This window comes from Poecilia reticulata, linkage group LG14, assembly GCF_000633615.1.
Source record: "Poecilia reticulata strain Guanapo linkage group LG14, Guppy_female_1.0+MT, whole genome shotgun sequence".
NCBI classification, from domain to species: Eukaryota; Metazoa; Chordata; class Actinopteri; order Cyprinodontiformes; family Poeciliidae; genus Poecilia; species Poecilia reticulata.
In genome coordinates, this window is record NC_024344.1 from 24,080,726 (window position 1) to 24,096,794 (window position 16,069).

The following is a 16,069-nucleotide window of genomic DNA, read 5'->3' on the forward strand; positions in this document are numbered from 1 at the left end:
TCCACCTTGCTAACTAACATTGTTAAAGCTGTTTTACACGTCCCACATTTACCAACTCCAAACAAAAACACTAGAATAATTTTTATAGTTTTTGTGTTGTTGTCATAAAATGCGGTAATGAAGACATTTACTGGAACACCAGCAGCTCCCAGGAATCCTAATAAGTCTGGAAGCGTCAGAAATTTCAGAAAATGTAAAAAAAAAAAAAAAAAAAAAAATCACAATAAAATAGCAAGAGTGGATTTTAATTTTCTCTCTAATGAGCAGTTTGCTTCTGTTAAAATTATGGGGATGTTATTTTCATATTTTGCTGCATCTTTTATTAAATCTCTTAAATTACCTCCTTGGTTCACACTGACTTAAATGTTACCTGACTATTTGTGACTGAAGTAGATTAAACTTTTATGAAGAATACGAAGCAACTCTGTTCGTAACTAAAAATGTCATAGGCAACATAACATTTTAGCAGCAGTAATGTATTTTTTATTCACTTTCAACATTATTTTTTAAATATACCTTTGTTCATAATCTGAAAACCTGAAGCCAGAATGTCGCGGCCTTCTAGTTTCCGAAAAGCAATACTCCAACAAAGGCCGTGGGTGTTAACCGGTGGTCTCTGATTTGAACGCACTTTCCGACTTAATTTGTTTGAAAAAATATATTCTTTATTTCTTGTACAAAATAGCGACAAAATAATTACCAAAATTGTCCTACAACTTAGTAAAAAAAAAGCGAAAGTCAACTTAATATGACATTTCAAGTACAAAAAGGTGAAAAGTGTAAGTGAAAAGTGGTCAAAAAAATCATTTACAAAAGACCTCCCATCCACACACCAAACATTTGCCAAACAATGGCTCCACCAAACACCCGGTGTGTTTTTAATTACTCAAATTAATGGGAGGGTCTAAACAATTACCAACAATCAATTCAAATATACAAATTAATTACAGAGTTTGGAGTTCTACACTTAACTTAAAAAAAATTCCAACTTCCCAAAATAGAAAACTAAATTAGTAGAATATTACAATTTGCAAACTTTACATAAATGGCCACAACACAGAATATTAGCAGACTATTACACAGTGTCTGGCTCAGTTTCTCCTTCAGTCTTTGACCGAAAACATCCATCCATATTTTTGTCCATCCATTCTTCTACATCTGCCTTTAATCTTCTGCTGTACTCTCTATTCAACTCTGCTATATATTAATGAAAAAATCTAGTTGACTTGTTCAGTCCGCTTTAATTGAAGTTCATTTACCTAGAAAGTCCGGTTCTTTTGATGAGGTGTGAATGTATAATCAAATCTGTTACGGACCAAAATAGTGAACTCTCCTCCACCCAGTCTGGGTTTGGTTGAAGTGAACTCTGGTGCAGTTTGAATGCATATGTGAACGCCAAGTGAACTGGAGACCAAAAGTAGGAAGTGGACTACAGAGTTTTAATTAAAGTTTCAGAGACCATCTGGATGCTGATCTATTGTATAAAGACATGTATCTTATATTGCAATTCCAGGCACTTTGAATTGCCTTGTTGCTGAAAAAGTGCTATATAAATAAAATTATCTTGCCTTACCTATCTTAACTAGTTGTATACCTTCAGAAGAATATATAACTCAAATATATATAACATTCTTCTCTAACATTTCACGGTGTCAGATAATTAAAACCATCTCTTCTGCTCTTGTAGACTTTTCCTTCATTAACGGTGTCGAGTCTTGTTTCATCACTTTCTGTCTATTATTTTTTGCTGGCACAGATTTTTTTTCTTTCTCATCTTCATTAAACTGGTGCTGCAATTATGAGAGCAAAATCGCAGCATCAGTTCCATTACAGAAACATCCGCTCCAAAGCCAAACTTCCCTTTGCTAAATAATCCTTACGGTGGTGATTGTGATGAACCAGCTCACTGGACAGGTTCAGTAACAAAAAAGATGCTTTAACAAAGAAAAAAACTTCATTTTTCTATAATGTACCGGAGAGAAAAAGCTCTCTCTTTCCTTTTTACTGTGATGAAGTGATGTTTCTGACGGCTGCCACTGCCGTCAGCAACTCTAACTCTTTTTGTGTTAGTGAATAGCCGGTTTGGAGGAAACCGGGCTTCAGAGGAGCCGTTCTTGGCAGCGCTGTTGGACAGCAGAGTGGGCAGAAGGCCACATTGATTTATGGTTGTTATTTTCTATACTGCTCTGCAGATAGACTTCAGCTGCTGCCTAGCCAAGCACTGAAAATGAATTTACTCTTTCATATATTCTGTTATGTGGCCGTCCCCACTGTGTAATTAGTTTGCTAAACCCATTATTGGGCTTTCTAACCGCTGATTCCTTTTGCTGCCAAACCGACTGTTGCTCCAATAAAACCAGTAACTGAGTAAAACTCAGTTAGCCGTTTATTCAGATAAAAGATTCTGATGAATTCTCAGAAACTGTTTGGATCAGGAAATATTCTAAATTCATAGAAGAATTTCAGAAGAATTTACATATGAAGGCTTTTTTATTGCAGTGTAAAGACTACTACCAAAAAAGAAAACAATAAGGTAATATTTTTAAACTATTTTTTTTTTGTAGTTCAGTGAACTAACTGGCCTTTTTGGTATTGAGCATTTAAAATATTTTTTACTGCAAGCTAAAAAATATTAAGTTGCCATTACAAGAAAAAGCAACGTTATTGAGTAAACTACATCCAAAATCAGACATGCTTCACTTTCCCCAGGCTGCCCATGCTTCAACACTTGGCTGTAATTTTCCAGTGAACTTCTCCCTGCAGGAAGCCTTACTGGAGGAGCAGCTCCTTCTCCTCTCACCTTCGTACAAACTGTTGCTCTTAAACCTTTTTCAAAGAAAATACACATTTTAACAACCTCCTGAACGTCTAACTGGATGTTCCTGTTGGCATCCAGTCTGTCCTGACTGGAGGTGTTTGACTTCTCATCTGATCCTCTTAGATTTTCTTGCTGCTTGCCACTAAAATATAAGCAACACATTGATTTAGAAAAGCAGGTCTCTTCTTTTGCCCTCTTACTATTATGGTCTCAGGATGGTGACATTAGTCCATCTGATAGCCTGTCTGTCCATCTGTCCCACAATTTGGTGTTCAGTCAGGAACAGCTGTCATTTCCCTACAGTTTCCCCAGAATAATGTCTTCAGGCTTGCCAGAAAACTTGCCACTTCGTATTGTGATAGTCGCTGGCCACAGTCATCATGACGATCTGCTGCTGAGGCACAAACTTCTAAAACAAAACACGTTTTCTTGAGCCATGAGTTGGTTCACATTTATAGAATCTCTGACCAAATTTATGGGTTCTTGGAAAAAACTGTTGATGTTAATTCAGTAAATTGAGAAATTAAATCAGGGGTCAGATCTGGTCTTAAAAGCAAAGTTATTGATGTCTGCATTCAAATAAATTAAAATCTAATCATAAAGTTAATGTAACTCAGTTCAAAAAGGGAAACTGGTACAGATTCATTAGATACAAACAGTAATTTCTGCTCATTTTGATGGTTGTCATCATAAGGTCGGCCCTAGTCTGTTTGGTGCGCTGGGACAACGTCCACCAACGTCCACCACCACCACATTTAGATTATCATGTGCAACCACAGACACACTCAATTTCTGTTAATATTTTATTAGAAAAATGTGGCAGAAACTAGAATAATAAGACACAAACATAGCATACACTGTGCAGTACAATAGAAATACAAAAAATAAATACTGCAGAAAATACAATTTAAAATAAATTGCTCCATCAGTGAAACATTTATGAAATGATGTGTTCTTCAGTTGCATTTTGATCAAAGCACAAATTTCCCCGCACCACAGTCAAGGAATGTCTAAATAAATATTTTAATAAGATACACTTCAAGAAACACAAAAATTAATTTGCAAAACTGTTATAAAAAGTCCCACTCTTTGTTAACTAATCAATTTTCAATCAAGGAAATAAGCTAAGATTCCACTGCAAAAACTGTTTACTTAGTGTGACAGCTTAAACCACCCCTAGAGCAGAAGCCGCCCTGGGTAACTGACTACATTGGCCATAACATAAATCACTACTGAGAATATTACATGAGATCAATAAAAAGATATCGTTTGCAGCCTAAATGATCATGAAAACCTGAAAGTTGGCAAAAGGTTCCAATGAACTTTGAAAACTGGTCTGACCTTTAACCCCATAGATAACCTATTGACTATCATAAAGAGGAAGATGAGAGACACCAGAACCAACATTGCAAATAACCTGAAGGCTGTTATCACAGCAACCTGGACTTCCTGAACACTTCAGAATGAAGTACAACAGAAATTCAAGCAAAATGAGCCCCAACCAGGCACTGAATGCAGATCTGTACAATGAACAAGAAAATATTTCTTGAGTGTGATTTAATATTTTACATCTCCAAGAAACTCATATTTGTATTTTTCCTTGTCTGTAAGCTAAAAAAATCACCGACATTAACATAATTTTAATATTTTAAATACATTAATTTCCATCTAATAAATCCTTCTGTAGATTTCCTTGTAGAATGGAATTACTGAAATAAAGGACTTCTTGATCTGGTCTGAAGATCTGAAGGTGGCTTTACTTCCCCAGGTCTCCAGAAAAGCAGCTGCAGATCCTCACAAGTTTTCAGGTTTTAATAAAGCTAATAGTCTTAAAGTAGACTCTGCAATGTGGAAAAAAAAATTGAACACACAACTGGCACAGATTTGAAATGACTGAATTTACCCATTACCAGCTGCCCTAAAAAAATCCATCCCAGGAGCAAACTGAGTAGTGATGGAAATAAAAAAGAAACCAAATGTTTCAGTTCAGGCTCCAGGGAGAACTTTAAAGTCTGGATATTAGTTTCATACCACTAAGTGAAAATTAAGACATTAAATGTATTGAACTCAATTCTAATGTACAGTTGAAAAAACTATCTTTGAAGTAAAATTGTTTTTTTTCCCCTCTTCTTCAAATTTGGTGCTTCTCGATTGAATTTCAGAAATTAATGTTTGGATGTCCATGACTTTTTGTTCTTCAAAAAGTCATTAAACACACCCAAAGAAGGTTGTGTCTAAGATGTCTGGGTCCACAGTTGGTGTTGGCATTTAAAACCTGGTGCAACAAACATCCTTTAGTGTATGACAGCAATTCTCAGTTTTGATTCTCAGTGGTCAAGTCCAGTTTATATCAACTTACAAAAGCTTTCTTTTCATCACTTTGAGATGTTAATCCATCAGTTTATTGCAACTTGTTTAGACGATCAAGTTTATTTGTAAAGAACATTTCAGCAACAAGACAATGACAACATAAAAACATAAACAACACATCATAGCGTCAGCAATTGTGAAAACCAGCAAGTGTTTAAATCATCAGTACACATCAGATATGCTGGTCATTGTTCCACTTTTTGTGTGATTACATTTGAGGGAACATGAAGTTTCTGATAAATAGGAAGTGAGCACAGGCTTTTACTTTTTCAAGTTTTCTCATATTAAATATTTATGTTGTATTTTCTTTGACACATTTTATTAAGAAAAGTAAACAGATATTTGTTTGGCCAAATCCCCCCCCCCCAAAAAACAAAAAAACAAAAAAACAAATCTGTGATATTGTTATGGAAGTATTTAAAAAATATATATTATGATGTCATTTTTTTCTTTAAATATCACCCACCTCTAACTGGTGGGTGATATTTAACAGAAGATCTTTAATATATTTCGGTGCTGATTGGTGAGAGTCAAAGATTCCCACCCTAAAAGTCTTTATTTCCTCGCTCCACTATTTTTGTCTGATCAGCAGATCAGCAATCATCCCTAAAACAAAAGAGGAAAAGTAGATGATTTTCTTCCTGTGGATTAATGTTGGTTTAAATCACTATCCTAATAAAGTTGGGGTGGGTTAGCCTAATCCTTTTCTTTTCCAAGCTGAGTAAATCTATCCCGTCTGTGAATCAAAGATCCTCCGACAGTTTGATTACAAGATGGCGACCTGTCTGCTCAGCACCACCCACTCTACAACCTTTACTAACAATAACCCTTTCATTGCTTTCCATTTGGCCTTTTATCGCCTGCTACGCCCACACCTAAAAAACATCCTCTGGCTCGGCTTCTTACAGAAGTTTTACATCTTTTTCCATTCCATGTCTTTGTATCTGTTTTTTTGTTCGTACCGTTTTACATTAAAAATGATTTTAAAAGGTAGTTTATTGTCGTTTTTTACTTGTATGATGCATAAGGTTTTAACTTCTTTTGGAGTTGTCACAGTTTAGCTCTGAATATTGATGAAATGTCTAACAAAGCAGAGAGGATGAAGCGAGGTGCTGCAGCTGAGCCGCAGCAAAATCTATTGTGATTTCCTCCCTGAGCCGTTAACGCTGGTTCTGTTGAGCCCGAAGTCCGATAGATAAGATCAGGCGGATCTCCGTCGGGTTCCCGCATCAGCCGGTAGATCAGACACAGAGTTTAGATCAAAGCAAAGAGTTCCTGATGGAGCTAAAATGACTACAAATAGTTTTATTTGTTCGTTCATCCATCTGTCTGTTCATCCATCAATCCATCCATCCATACATACATCCATCCTTCCATCCCCACTGGTGTCGTTTATGCTTTCTCACTAAGACCTACTATGGTCAATTAGCCAAAATCAGCAAAACAATAAAACTGAACCCAGTTTCATAGAGTGGCAGGTCTGGTCCAAAGAACCACTCCCTGAAGCAGAAACCAGGTAGGTCGGTGTGTAAGGACACACTTGGGCCTGCTGAGGGCGATATACTATGTTGTAACAGCTTGTATATGGTGAGTATCAACATGGCTGAAGTTAGCGCCTTAGCATTAGCTTCCCCTAACTAATGTTAAGAGTTAGACAGAAGACAGTAGTGGACACCGCTAACTAATGTTTTAGTCAGCGGTGTCCAGATCAGACACAGTCTTCTACTCTATTTTTGAAGAAAATCAAGGATCGAAAGGTTTAAAAACCAGATGGAAAAGAAAAGTTTGACAAGGACCCTACTTCTTGTTTTGCATAATGCAGGTTGAACATAAAAAACCTTCTACCAATAAACTCTAGCATTAACAAGGTATGAGAGAAATGCCATAAAAATAAACCAGCAGTTTTTTTTGGAAATGATGATAATCCAATGATTTAAGAACATTTTGAAATATTAATGAAATATTAAAGAGACCAGTTTGTCTCTGTGTTGCCCTGCGACAGACTGGCGACCTGTCCAGGGTGTCCCCGCCTCTCGCCCCAAACGTTAGCTGGAGATAGGCACCAGCAACCCTCCCGACCCCATTAACAAAGGTGTAAAGAAAATGAATGGATGGATGGATTAATGATGAGACCAAGCAGGCTGTTGTAAATGATGTTTCAATTTGTGGATACAAATGTCTGTCCTTTTATTGGTTTTGTTGGCAGAACTTTTTAAAACTTTTTGTCTTAATTCACTCACTGCAACTGTAATCTTTTTACTTTGAACTGTTTCAGTTTTTATCTCACCTGTTTTCCTTCTTTTCTCCATCTTTTTTTCTTTTGCATGCTCTCATTGCATCCATTTGTGTTGGTGGTTTATGTTTGATGGAATAAAGCTTCCTGTTCCCAGGTACAAAAAGGTAAGCTGCTGAGTTAAGCTCGGATCTCAACCCGTTTTCACTAAATCAATCCTTAGTTCTGATCCGACCAGCCTCCCTTATCGACCCAACGCCATCTCCCTCCTGAGCTCCTTCAGATTATCACTGTGAGGTTTTTTCATCAGTTTGTTGGATGTTTGCTCTTTTTTGTTAATCTGCAGTCATTTTGGGGGGGGGATTATCTGGTAAAAGAAATTATGGTCTTGTGTTTAGTTTTTTGTGGACTTGCTAGACCAAGAACCTGGCATCAAACTTCTTGGAAAGTGTAATAATGATGATTATTTAGGTAAATCTAAAAGCCTGATGATACAAGAATGGAAAAATATTTAACTTGAGCTGATAGGAACATGGGGCAAATCCTTTCTGGTCAGGACTTTTTATGCTTTTCTCTCCACTCTTGTGAAACGCTTGCTCTGAAGACTTCAGAGCAAGCGTTCTACACAAACACTTGCTCTGCAGCATTTGTGTAGAATAGTTTTCAGACACGAGAAGAGAAACATTTTGCCTAGAAGATTTGACTAGACCAACCTGCAAGGAATTCCAAGCCAGGACTCCCAAGTTCAGAGGCAGAAGCTCTTTATTATCGTCTTTGTTCATGTTTGACTGAGAAACAGACTGCCCAACTGCCTCAAAGTAGCTTGATTTCAATCTTAGTGTCACGTTAAATGTTATGCATCAAACTGTTGAGAGTGACTGCAGGCTGAACAGGTGGGATCAGAGTTGGAAATGGCAGCAGGGAGTGAGCAGACAGGCCCTATAGAGACTATCTGGACATCAGATTAGATGGCAGACGGCTGGCAGTCAGACAGGCATGCTGGCAGGCTGACCGAGTAGGAAAAAAACGAGGAGACATAATGTCAGCAGAAGACAACAAAGTGATGGAAACAAATTTGGCCTAGGTATGCAGATCTGGCAAAGACTAGGAGGAGAGACGGGCTTCAAACTGCTGATGTTAATGAATGTCCGACGTGAAGCAGTGGGAGCTCAGAGTGAAAAGGAAGCAGAAACTCAGACAAAGACAGTCACAAAGTTGTAATTACGCTGATGTGTTTTCTCATTGGTCCAACTCGTATCCCTGTGTTGTACCCGAGCTCTTTCACCTTCTCCAGGAGAGAAGGTGAAAGAGACAAGAGGAAGGATGAATCTTTGGTTCCTAGATTTGCTTATTCTTTAGAATGCAATTAGAAGGATATTCCTAAAATGTATTACCCTTCTTAATGCCTATTTTAGAAAAATTACTCTTAAAAGCATGTCAGTGGAGCTTTTCTTTGAAGCAGTTCCTTAAATAGGGCCTATTATGCAAGATTCACTTTGTATATGTTTTTCTACTTCCATTTGGTTCTCGACTGCTTCTAAAAACAGCCCAAGCTCTTAAAAAACACTCAAAATTCAAATTTTTGGCAAAAATTTTAATGTTTTTTGTTAAGTCACAACTGACAGGCACTGCGCTGTTACCTAGCAACTCAAGCTGAACTCCAGCACGTTTGGTCAGCCGTATAGTGGCTGCTGGAAAAGACAAGTTTCTTGTTGTTGACTTACCATCCAAAAAGAACTTTGTCTATTCTTGTTGGTTGTGCAGGAGGCTCCACCTCTACTTTCCAAAGATGTTCGTTTGTATATTTACGCATCTGTTTACAGCTACTTTAACGTGCGAGTGAAAACATTGAGTTGGGCCATAGACCCATTCTAACATGTTCAAGGAAGCATCAGAGGTCACCTTTAAGGGATTTTCTTCTGAAGCAGTTCCAGCGTTAAGCCAAGTCTGATGCTAAAGCTTGAAATACTTGTATAAGAAAAACACCTAAATTATTTTCTCAAAAGTCAGAGAGAAACACACTGATATGATTTTGCCATGAAGTAAATCTCCCTGTCAATCACAATTCAAGCTGATCTAAACAATATATGAGTAAAAGTTTCATTTTGAACCTTTTAATGTTTGGAGTTTCTTCACTCAAAATACTTATAGGTCAATACTAACCTAATATTTTCCTTATGTTGTAGTTTTATTAACTTTAGCAAACCAGCTGCTGTTTTCTTACATCTGCAGTATTCATCCTGGAGAGATTTCTTTTTTTGTTTTAGTCACTCATAAACGCCTCATATCACCAAACCAAATTTACCATCAGCTAACCTGAGTAATAACTTTATGGACTTTTTAAATCATGGTTTGACTAACCCAAAAATATTGTTTTGTTCTCCTGATAAATGGTCTGAATGGGGTTTTAAGGCTTCTGTAGGTTTCTGTGCAAATTTTGATGTTTTCATGTAAATGTATTTAATTCTGCAATATTTTGCCTAATACCATTTCAGTGCTGCCACCTTTAGGTTGAACATTTGCTATTGCAGCTGAATTTTCTTCTTGGTTACAAGAGCACACACAGGAATAAACTAATAACAGTTAAGTTTTTATGCACATTTAAGCAACATGGCAGTTGCTTAAACTGCCATGTTGCTTAAATGGTACGTAATTGGTACGTAATTGGTACGTAATACAGTACCAATTATGAAGCAAACATTGAACATTTCAATTTGTCATATATCATCATCAAACAAATATACATTAAATATATTGATCAATGTTCCAGTTATTATTAATCAATAGTAGTTGGTGTCGTTTGTTTTTACAATGCAGCTCCAGCTAGAAAGTTTATTTCAATATTTTCTTTACTGCTAGACATAGTTTGACAAATACATAAATTCAATTTAAGTGTCATAAAACCATCATGGTTTATCTCAGACCACGTTTCAGCAGCAAGGCATTTCCAAGTGCTTTACATCATAAAAACATAACACATTGCATTTTGTCAAATATCATCATTAAAATCATCAATACACATTGTATATGTTAGTTAATGTTCCATTTATTATTGTTCAAAAGCAAAAATCATCATTGTTTCAGCAGTTTTCTGTAAGTTTTTTTCCAATTTGTTTTCTATAAAAACTTGACCTAACCTCATTAAAGGACAGTGGGCGATGAATTGATGAGGGAAAATGGAAGAAGTCGAGGCTTCAGAAACGATCAGAACACGATATATTCAGCTTTCTCTTAAAATGTATCCATCCTCCAACCGCTCTCCTCTAAAAAACTTTCAATTATCAGTTTGTTGACGATATCAACAATAGTGACTATAGCATTTAATGAGACCTACCTGCACAGTTTCCATATTGGCTGCTATCGTTTCTTAATGATAAAAAGTCGCCAGTGCCTGACCCATGACCCCAGCCGCCCTCTGAAGGTTTAACCCCCGTCTCAGCATAGCTCTGGTTCAGTCTCCTCTGTATTAGATCAATAACCTCCTCTCCCATCCAACTGGTTATCTGCTGCTCACAGTGATTGATGCTTCCTGCACATGTGTGTTAGCAGGCCATTCAGTTATGATAATGAAGACGTATTCCCTGTCGATGAAGAGGCTGATAGCACAATGGAGACGATGCGCTCATGTGGGAGATAAGGGCTGTAAAATAGAGATAAAAACGATTCCCTTAAAATAAACATGTTGGTTTCATGAGCCCAGAACCCGGATAATCTTGGAACATTATGGGGATTCAATTAAAAAGTAAAGTTTACATTAGGCCTGTCATGATAATACATTTTGCTGGATGATGAATTCTCCAAAAGTTATTGTGACAAATTATATTGTTGTTTTGAAACCATTTTCAAGTAACATAATGGTAACAATCAAAGTTCACCATCTCAATGGTAAATACATTTTAATTTCTAATTAACATTTAACACTGAAAGTGGAAGACATTTTAAATATCCAAAATAAATAAACAAAAAACAGAACAAATGCAGTTACTTATGAAGTTTATGTAAACATAACTGAAATTCAAAAAGTGGCTAGTTGCATCAGACTGAAGCCTTTTGTCATCCGGTCTTTGGCAAAAGGAAACAGAAATGAGAAAAACAATCATCATGCAAATGGAAATTATCAAGCTTTTTTTTTTACTTTTTATTTTCAATAACTGGTTTTATAACAACATATACACACAGTAGAGATAATGAAAATACAAACTCAAGTAATAAAGGTACATAATAATAATACAAAATAAATTTGAGAAGTACACGAACAAGACAATCAAGCTTGTTTTAATTTATCTTGTGATTGATTTATTGCTTACTGTGACAGGCTCACATTCAGTCATCATTAGCACTGATGTCATGTTAATTTTAGGCTTAGTGTATCTTTATTTTACAAAGATTTCTGATTTATCAAACCGTTGTTTGCAGAATGTAGTTGGGGCTCTGTCCTTCTGGAATGTGCAATGTATGTTCTACAAAACAAAGTCTGGCTTAGTGGTTTCCAATGTCAGGGATTTAAGTCGGGTTACATCAGTCGTCGGGTCTTAAGATGATATATGGATTTTAAAATAAGAATTAGAAACTACTTCTAACAACACATTTTAGCCCAGAACACAGAGTGGAACAGTAGTCCTAAATAAATGATACAATACGTGTCAAGACTTTCTTGTATAATGAGCTTATTAGCAAAGTTTACAAACTTCTTCAGGGTCAAAAGTCAGCATCTTCTGTTCTTGTTATTTTATCTGTTTTCCAGTGTTAATGGTGTTTTTGCAGATGCGAATGACCACATGTGCATTAACGTGTGCATAAATTCACTTTCTTGAACTGTGAAATGTTAGAACTCAGCTTTAGCTTCAAATTGATGCATATATATTTATTAACTGATATCTGATCCAAGAATTATGTTAGAATTGGGCCTGATACCAACTCTGGACCAGATCAGTCCTAACTCTAGCTTCAGTGTGTAGCAGCCATTCACTTCCACTTAACACAGTTTAATGTCAACCAATACACTGCTCTCAGTTTAAGTTTGTAAGAAAATAATAATTTATTAAATTCAAAGGTTTCCAACAACTTAATGCCACACATAAAAGACCTTAGTGAATGTGTTTGTGTTCAACAGTGATCAAATATGTACTGTTGAAATGATTAATTGCACTGTGATTAAAAGGATTAATTGTTATTAACCAATTATTCAAATAATTGTCAACTAATTTAGTAATCAATCATTAACTGGAGTATACAGACTCAAAAAAGTCAGTTTGGTGGAAGAACAACACAGTCAGAGTAATTAAGAGAAAAACTTGACAAATATGAAAAAACCCGCCTTGTAATTATGTTTTACTTATAATTCAAATGGAATGGTTTTAATTTCACCTGGCTCAGATTCTGTAAAAAACAAACAAACATCCCATTAAGTACCGTTGGCTATCCAGTTATTACTCGGTTAATAAATAAAAAATAATCAACAGATCACCCCTACACTGTTTTGATAGTAAGTCAAGTGGAAAGAACTGAGCTTTTCACATGTTGGTAAAATTATTTATTTAGCTTTAGCAAACATTTTATTGCTTAATTTTTTTTCTAATTTAAAAAAACAATTGAATTATTTGCAACTATTAATGTATTTGTGATACTGCACAAAAAGGCTTATGTAGTTAACTGAAATGTTTGCAGAATCCACCAAATTTTTATCTCAGTTATCATTAAGTAATCGTAATAGAATAATTGTAGGTTACAGCTTAAAAGCATACCAGTTCAAATATTACTCAAATTCATTAACAGTGCGGTAATTTTAGGTTTTTGCATGGTGAAAATATTGCATAGTGTGTAAAATTGTTGAATGCACTTTTATATTTTGAGATCATACCAACTCAGACACCTCGACTGTCAGACTTCAATTTCTTTCATGCGGTGTACCTCTGATTCTACATTACTGTTTGCCACAGACTATCTGCTTTTATCAAATAGATTTGCATAAATCTAAAATTTGACGGCAGCTAGCTGCATGCTTGGAATAATCAGAGTCTTTAGCAGCTAATTAACTTGAGGAGGCGGGTTCAATTTCACTTCTGTAAAAGCTAAAAATCAACTCCAGTGTCGGTCGCAAGAAAAGTTGGAGCTGCACCTACAGAGAAAACTCATTTTCTTCAATTAAAGTCGAAAAGATCGGCATTCTCTCCGTGTTGTTTCCTAACCATCAAGCCACGCTACGACTTCATCTGGATGATGATGATGATGATGGTGGTGGTAATTATTTCTTCCCAGAAAAGGAGCACAACTTCATTTTGCAGCGTTTATGTCGGGCTGCTATTCAGCCGAGCTGTTATGAAAGAACACGCCTGAGATAGGAGGTGTGGATCCACTCCCATCTGCCTTTTGCAGGGGTCATTTTCCCTCCAACCCTCAGTAATTATGATCAACAGAGTATTCACAGCGTTCTCGTGCAATCAGCGGTGTGACGCAGCTGCCTGTTCATCGCAGGCCAGCCTCGTGTAATGTCTTCCATCTCGGTGGCAGTTCAGGTGTTTGCTGAAGGCAACAATAGCAGCAGATGAAAGCGCCACTCTAACCTCCCCAATCACCTCTTGTGGTGCTGCTGCTCATTTAAGGGGAAAAAACACAAAACAACAAAAAAATGAGCATTTCAACACTACGGAAATTTCAAATATAGAGGAATAACTTGCCAGAAGACACAAGATGCAGAGTTTTTTTGTTAACATATAGTGTTCAATAAGATGTTGAGCGAAAGGAAAAGTTCAGAAATGGAGATTTGGGATTCGACTTACAGATCAACAAGAAATCTTAAGTCGAGACCTGAAGCAACCTGAGGAGTTCTCTGTGCAATATGTCATTGTGAATGGTCTCCTGTATATTTATTGCTATGTGGGGTTCTCAGTTAATACATAGGGGTCAAATACTTCACTTTGCAACATTGCTTTGAACCCCGTTTACTGTGCACATCAACCCAAATATGCTGACCGGCACAGATCTTCTGTGACCTGATGAGAAAAACATGCAAATTAGTCGCATCTGTTGCATTTTATGGATGTGCTTTTGCGATGGCCTCACTTGTGCCAAAAGCCTTCAAAACAACAATTACCGTATTTTCCGCACTATAAGGCGCACCCTCAATGAATGGCCTCTTTTAAAACTTTTTTCATATATAAGGCACATAGAATAGACGCTACTGTTACGGTTGCCACCCGTCCCGTATGTGACATGACTTGTTCTGTTCTCTACAAATGTGGCTGTATAATAAAGAAATGGTCCCCGAGTACTTTATATAGTAGGCTGCCCCAGTCGTTGTTTCACTCACGGTGTTGGTGTTGCGATATTGTGCCCAACTGCTTTCTGGGTAACACAGACCAACCAACACGCTGCCGCCGCAGTCTCTGTCTGTCTTCTTTATTAACAAACCAGTTTTTTGACAACTATCCCAACATGCATCGCACGCTTCTTCTTCTACGGGGGAAAATGAAGTCGGTGGCTGCTTACCGTAGTTGCTAGACCTGTTGTGGCTCAATATTGGTCCATATATAAGGCGCACCGGATTATAAGGCGCACCGTCGGCTTTGAGGAAATTGAAGGTTTTTAGGTGCGCCTTATAGTGCAGAAAATACGGAACTTGACTATACCTTGTTATGTACAGTTTCTGTCTCAAAATAACATTTCAACAGAACACCACCCTTCAGAGTAACCTTGATTGATCTTAGCAGTTGTTGACAGCATTTAAGTCACAAGTGTTACTGCAAAATCTATATATAAACTAATAGAATCAGCGACAGGTTATTAAATATAGTTTACTCTATATCAATGATGCATCCAAATCATATCAAAAGACACCCAGAGGAAGTTTATCTTCATCTGGTTATTTTTCTAACTTGGTTTTCATAATATATTCTCCTTTGTCTGAACAGTCAATATTTTCTTCAGAAGCGGAATATGAAAATAATCTGAAACCATCAGAGGAAATGCAGACGTATTCATGAGATCCAACTAAAGAAATCATTGTCACTTTGTTTCTATTTGCGCAGATGGAATGTAAAACAGTATTTCCTTATTGGAGAGGAAGTCGAGTGTGTCATTTCGCTGTCAGTAATTTCTGCTGAGTGCTGCGCTGAGAGGCGAACTGTTACATTTAGCCTGTGGACAAATACACATACAACATTTGTTAGATTTTTCTCTCTTTTTTTCAATTTGGCTTCACTGAAGAAAAAAATAACTTCATAGAAAACGTAGCGGCCATGATTTCTGTTTACTCAGATGGTGAATTGGTTTCTAACCTTTCACTGAACCCTTATTCATTTCTTCATTTCATTTGTTTGTGTTGTATTCAGCTTCTATAGAGGCTGGAAAGTGCACGGTGTTGAAATAATAATTTGCTTTGGAAATCAATTTAAGAAATGATGTGCTCATATTCACTAATAGACTGGCAGATAATAAACAGCTCACACCCACAGTGCATAACTTCTTAATAAGTGCCTGTTTTGTCACAAATTTCACCTGCTCTCAACAGAAAAGTAAAAACAAAACACATCAATTATACATGATGGAAACAGACTTCTAAGTAATCCGAACTGTTTATAAAGAAACCTATAGATGAAATTCAGAAGATTATGCAAAACATTCATGTTTTTAATTTATTAGTGGGAATA

General features: G+C 36.5%; 1 protein-coding gene across 2 annotated transcripts in view; it reads left to right on the plus strand.

Moving 5' to 3' along the window:
- Positions 1–16,069, plus strand: part of doc2b (double C2-like domains, beta) — a 112,035-nt gene that overhangs the window by 58,180 nt on the left and 37,786 nt on the right. The window contains exon 3 of one of the 2 annotated variants that reach the window (XM_008428512.2): positions 7,565–7,588. The exons of the other annotated variant lie outside the window; for it this stretch is intronic. Coding sequence (XP_008426734.1) covers positions 7,565–7,588 — 24 coding nt within the window. The remainder of the gene's footprint in view (positions 1–7,564; positions 7,589–16,069) is intronic. 2 annotated transcript variants of the gene reach the window in all.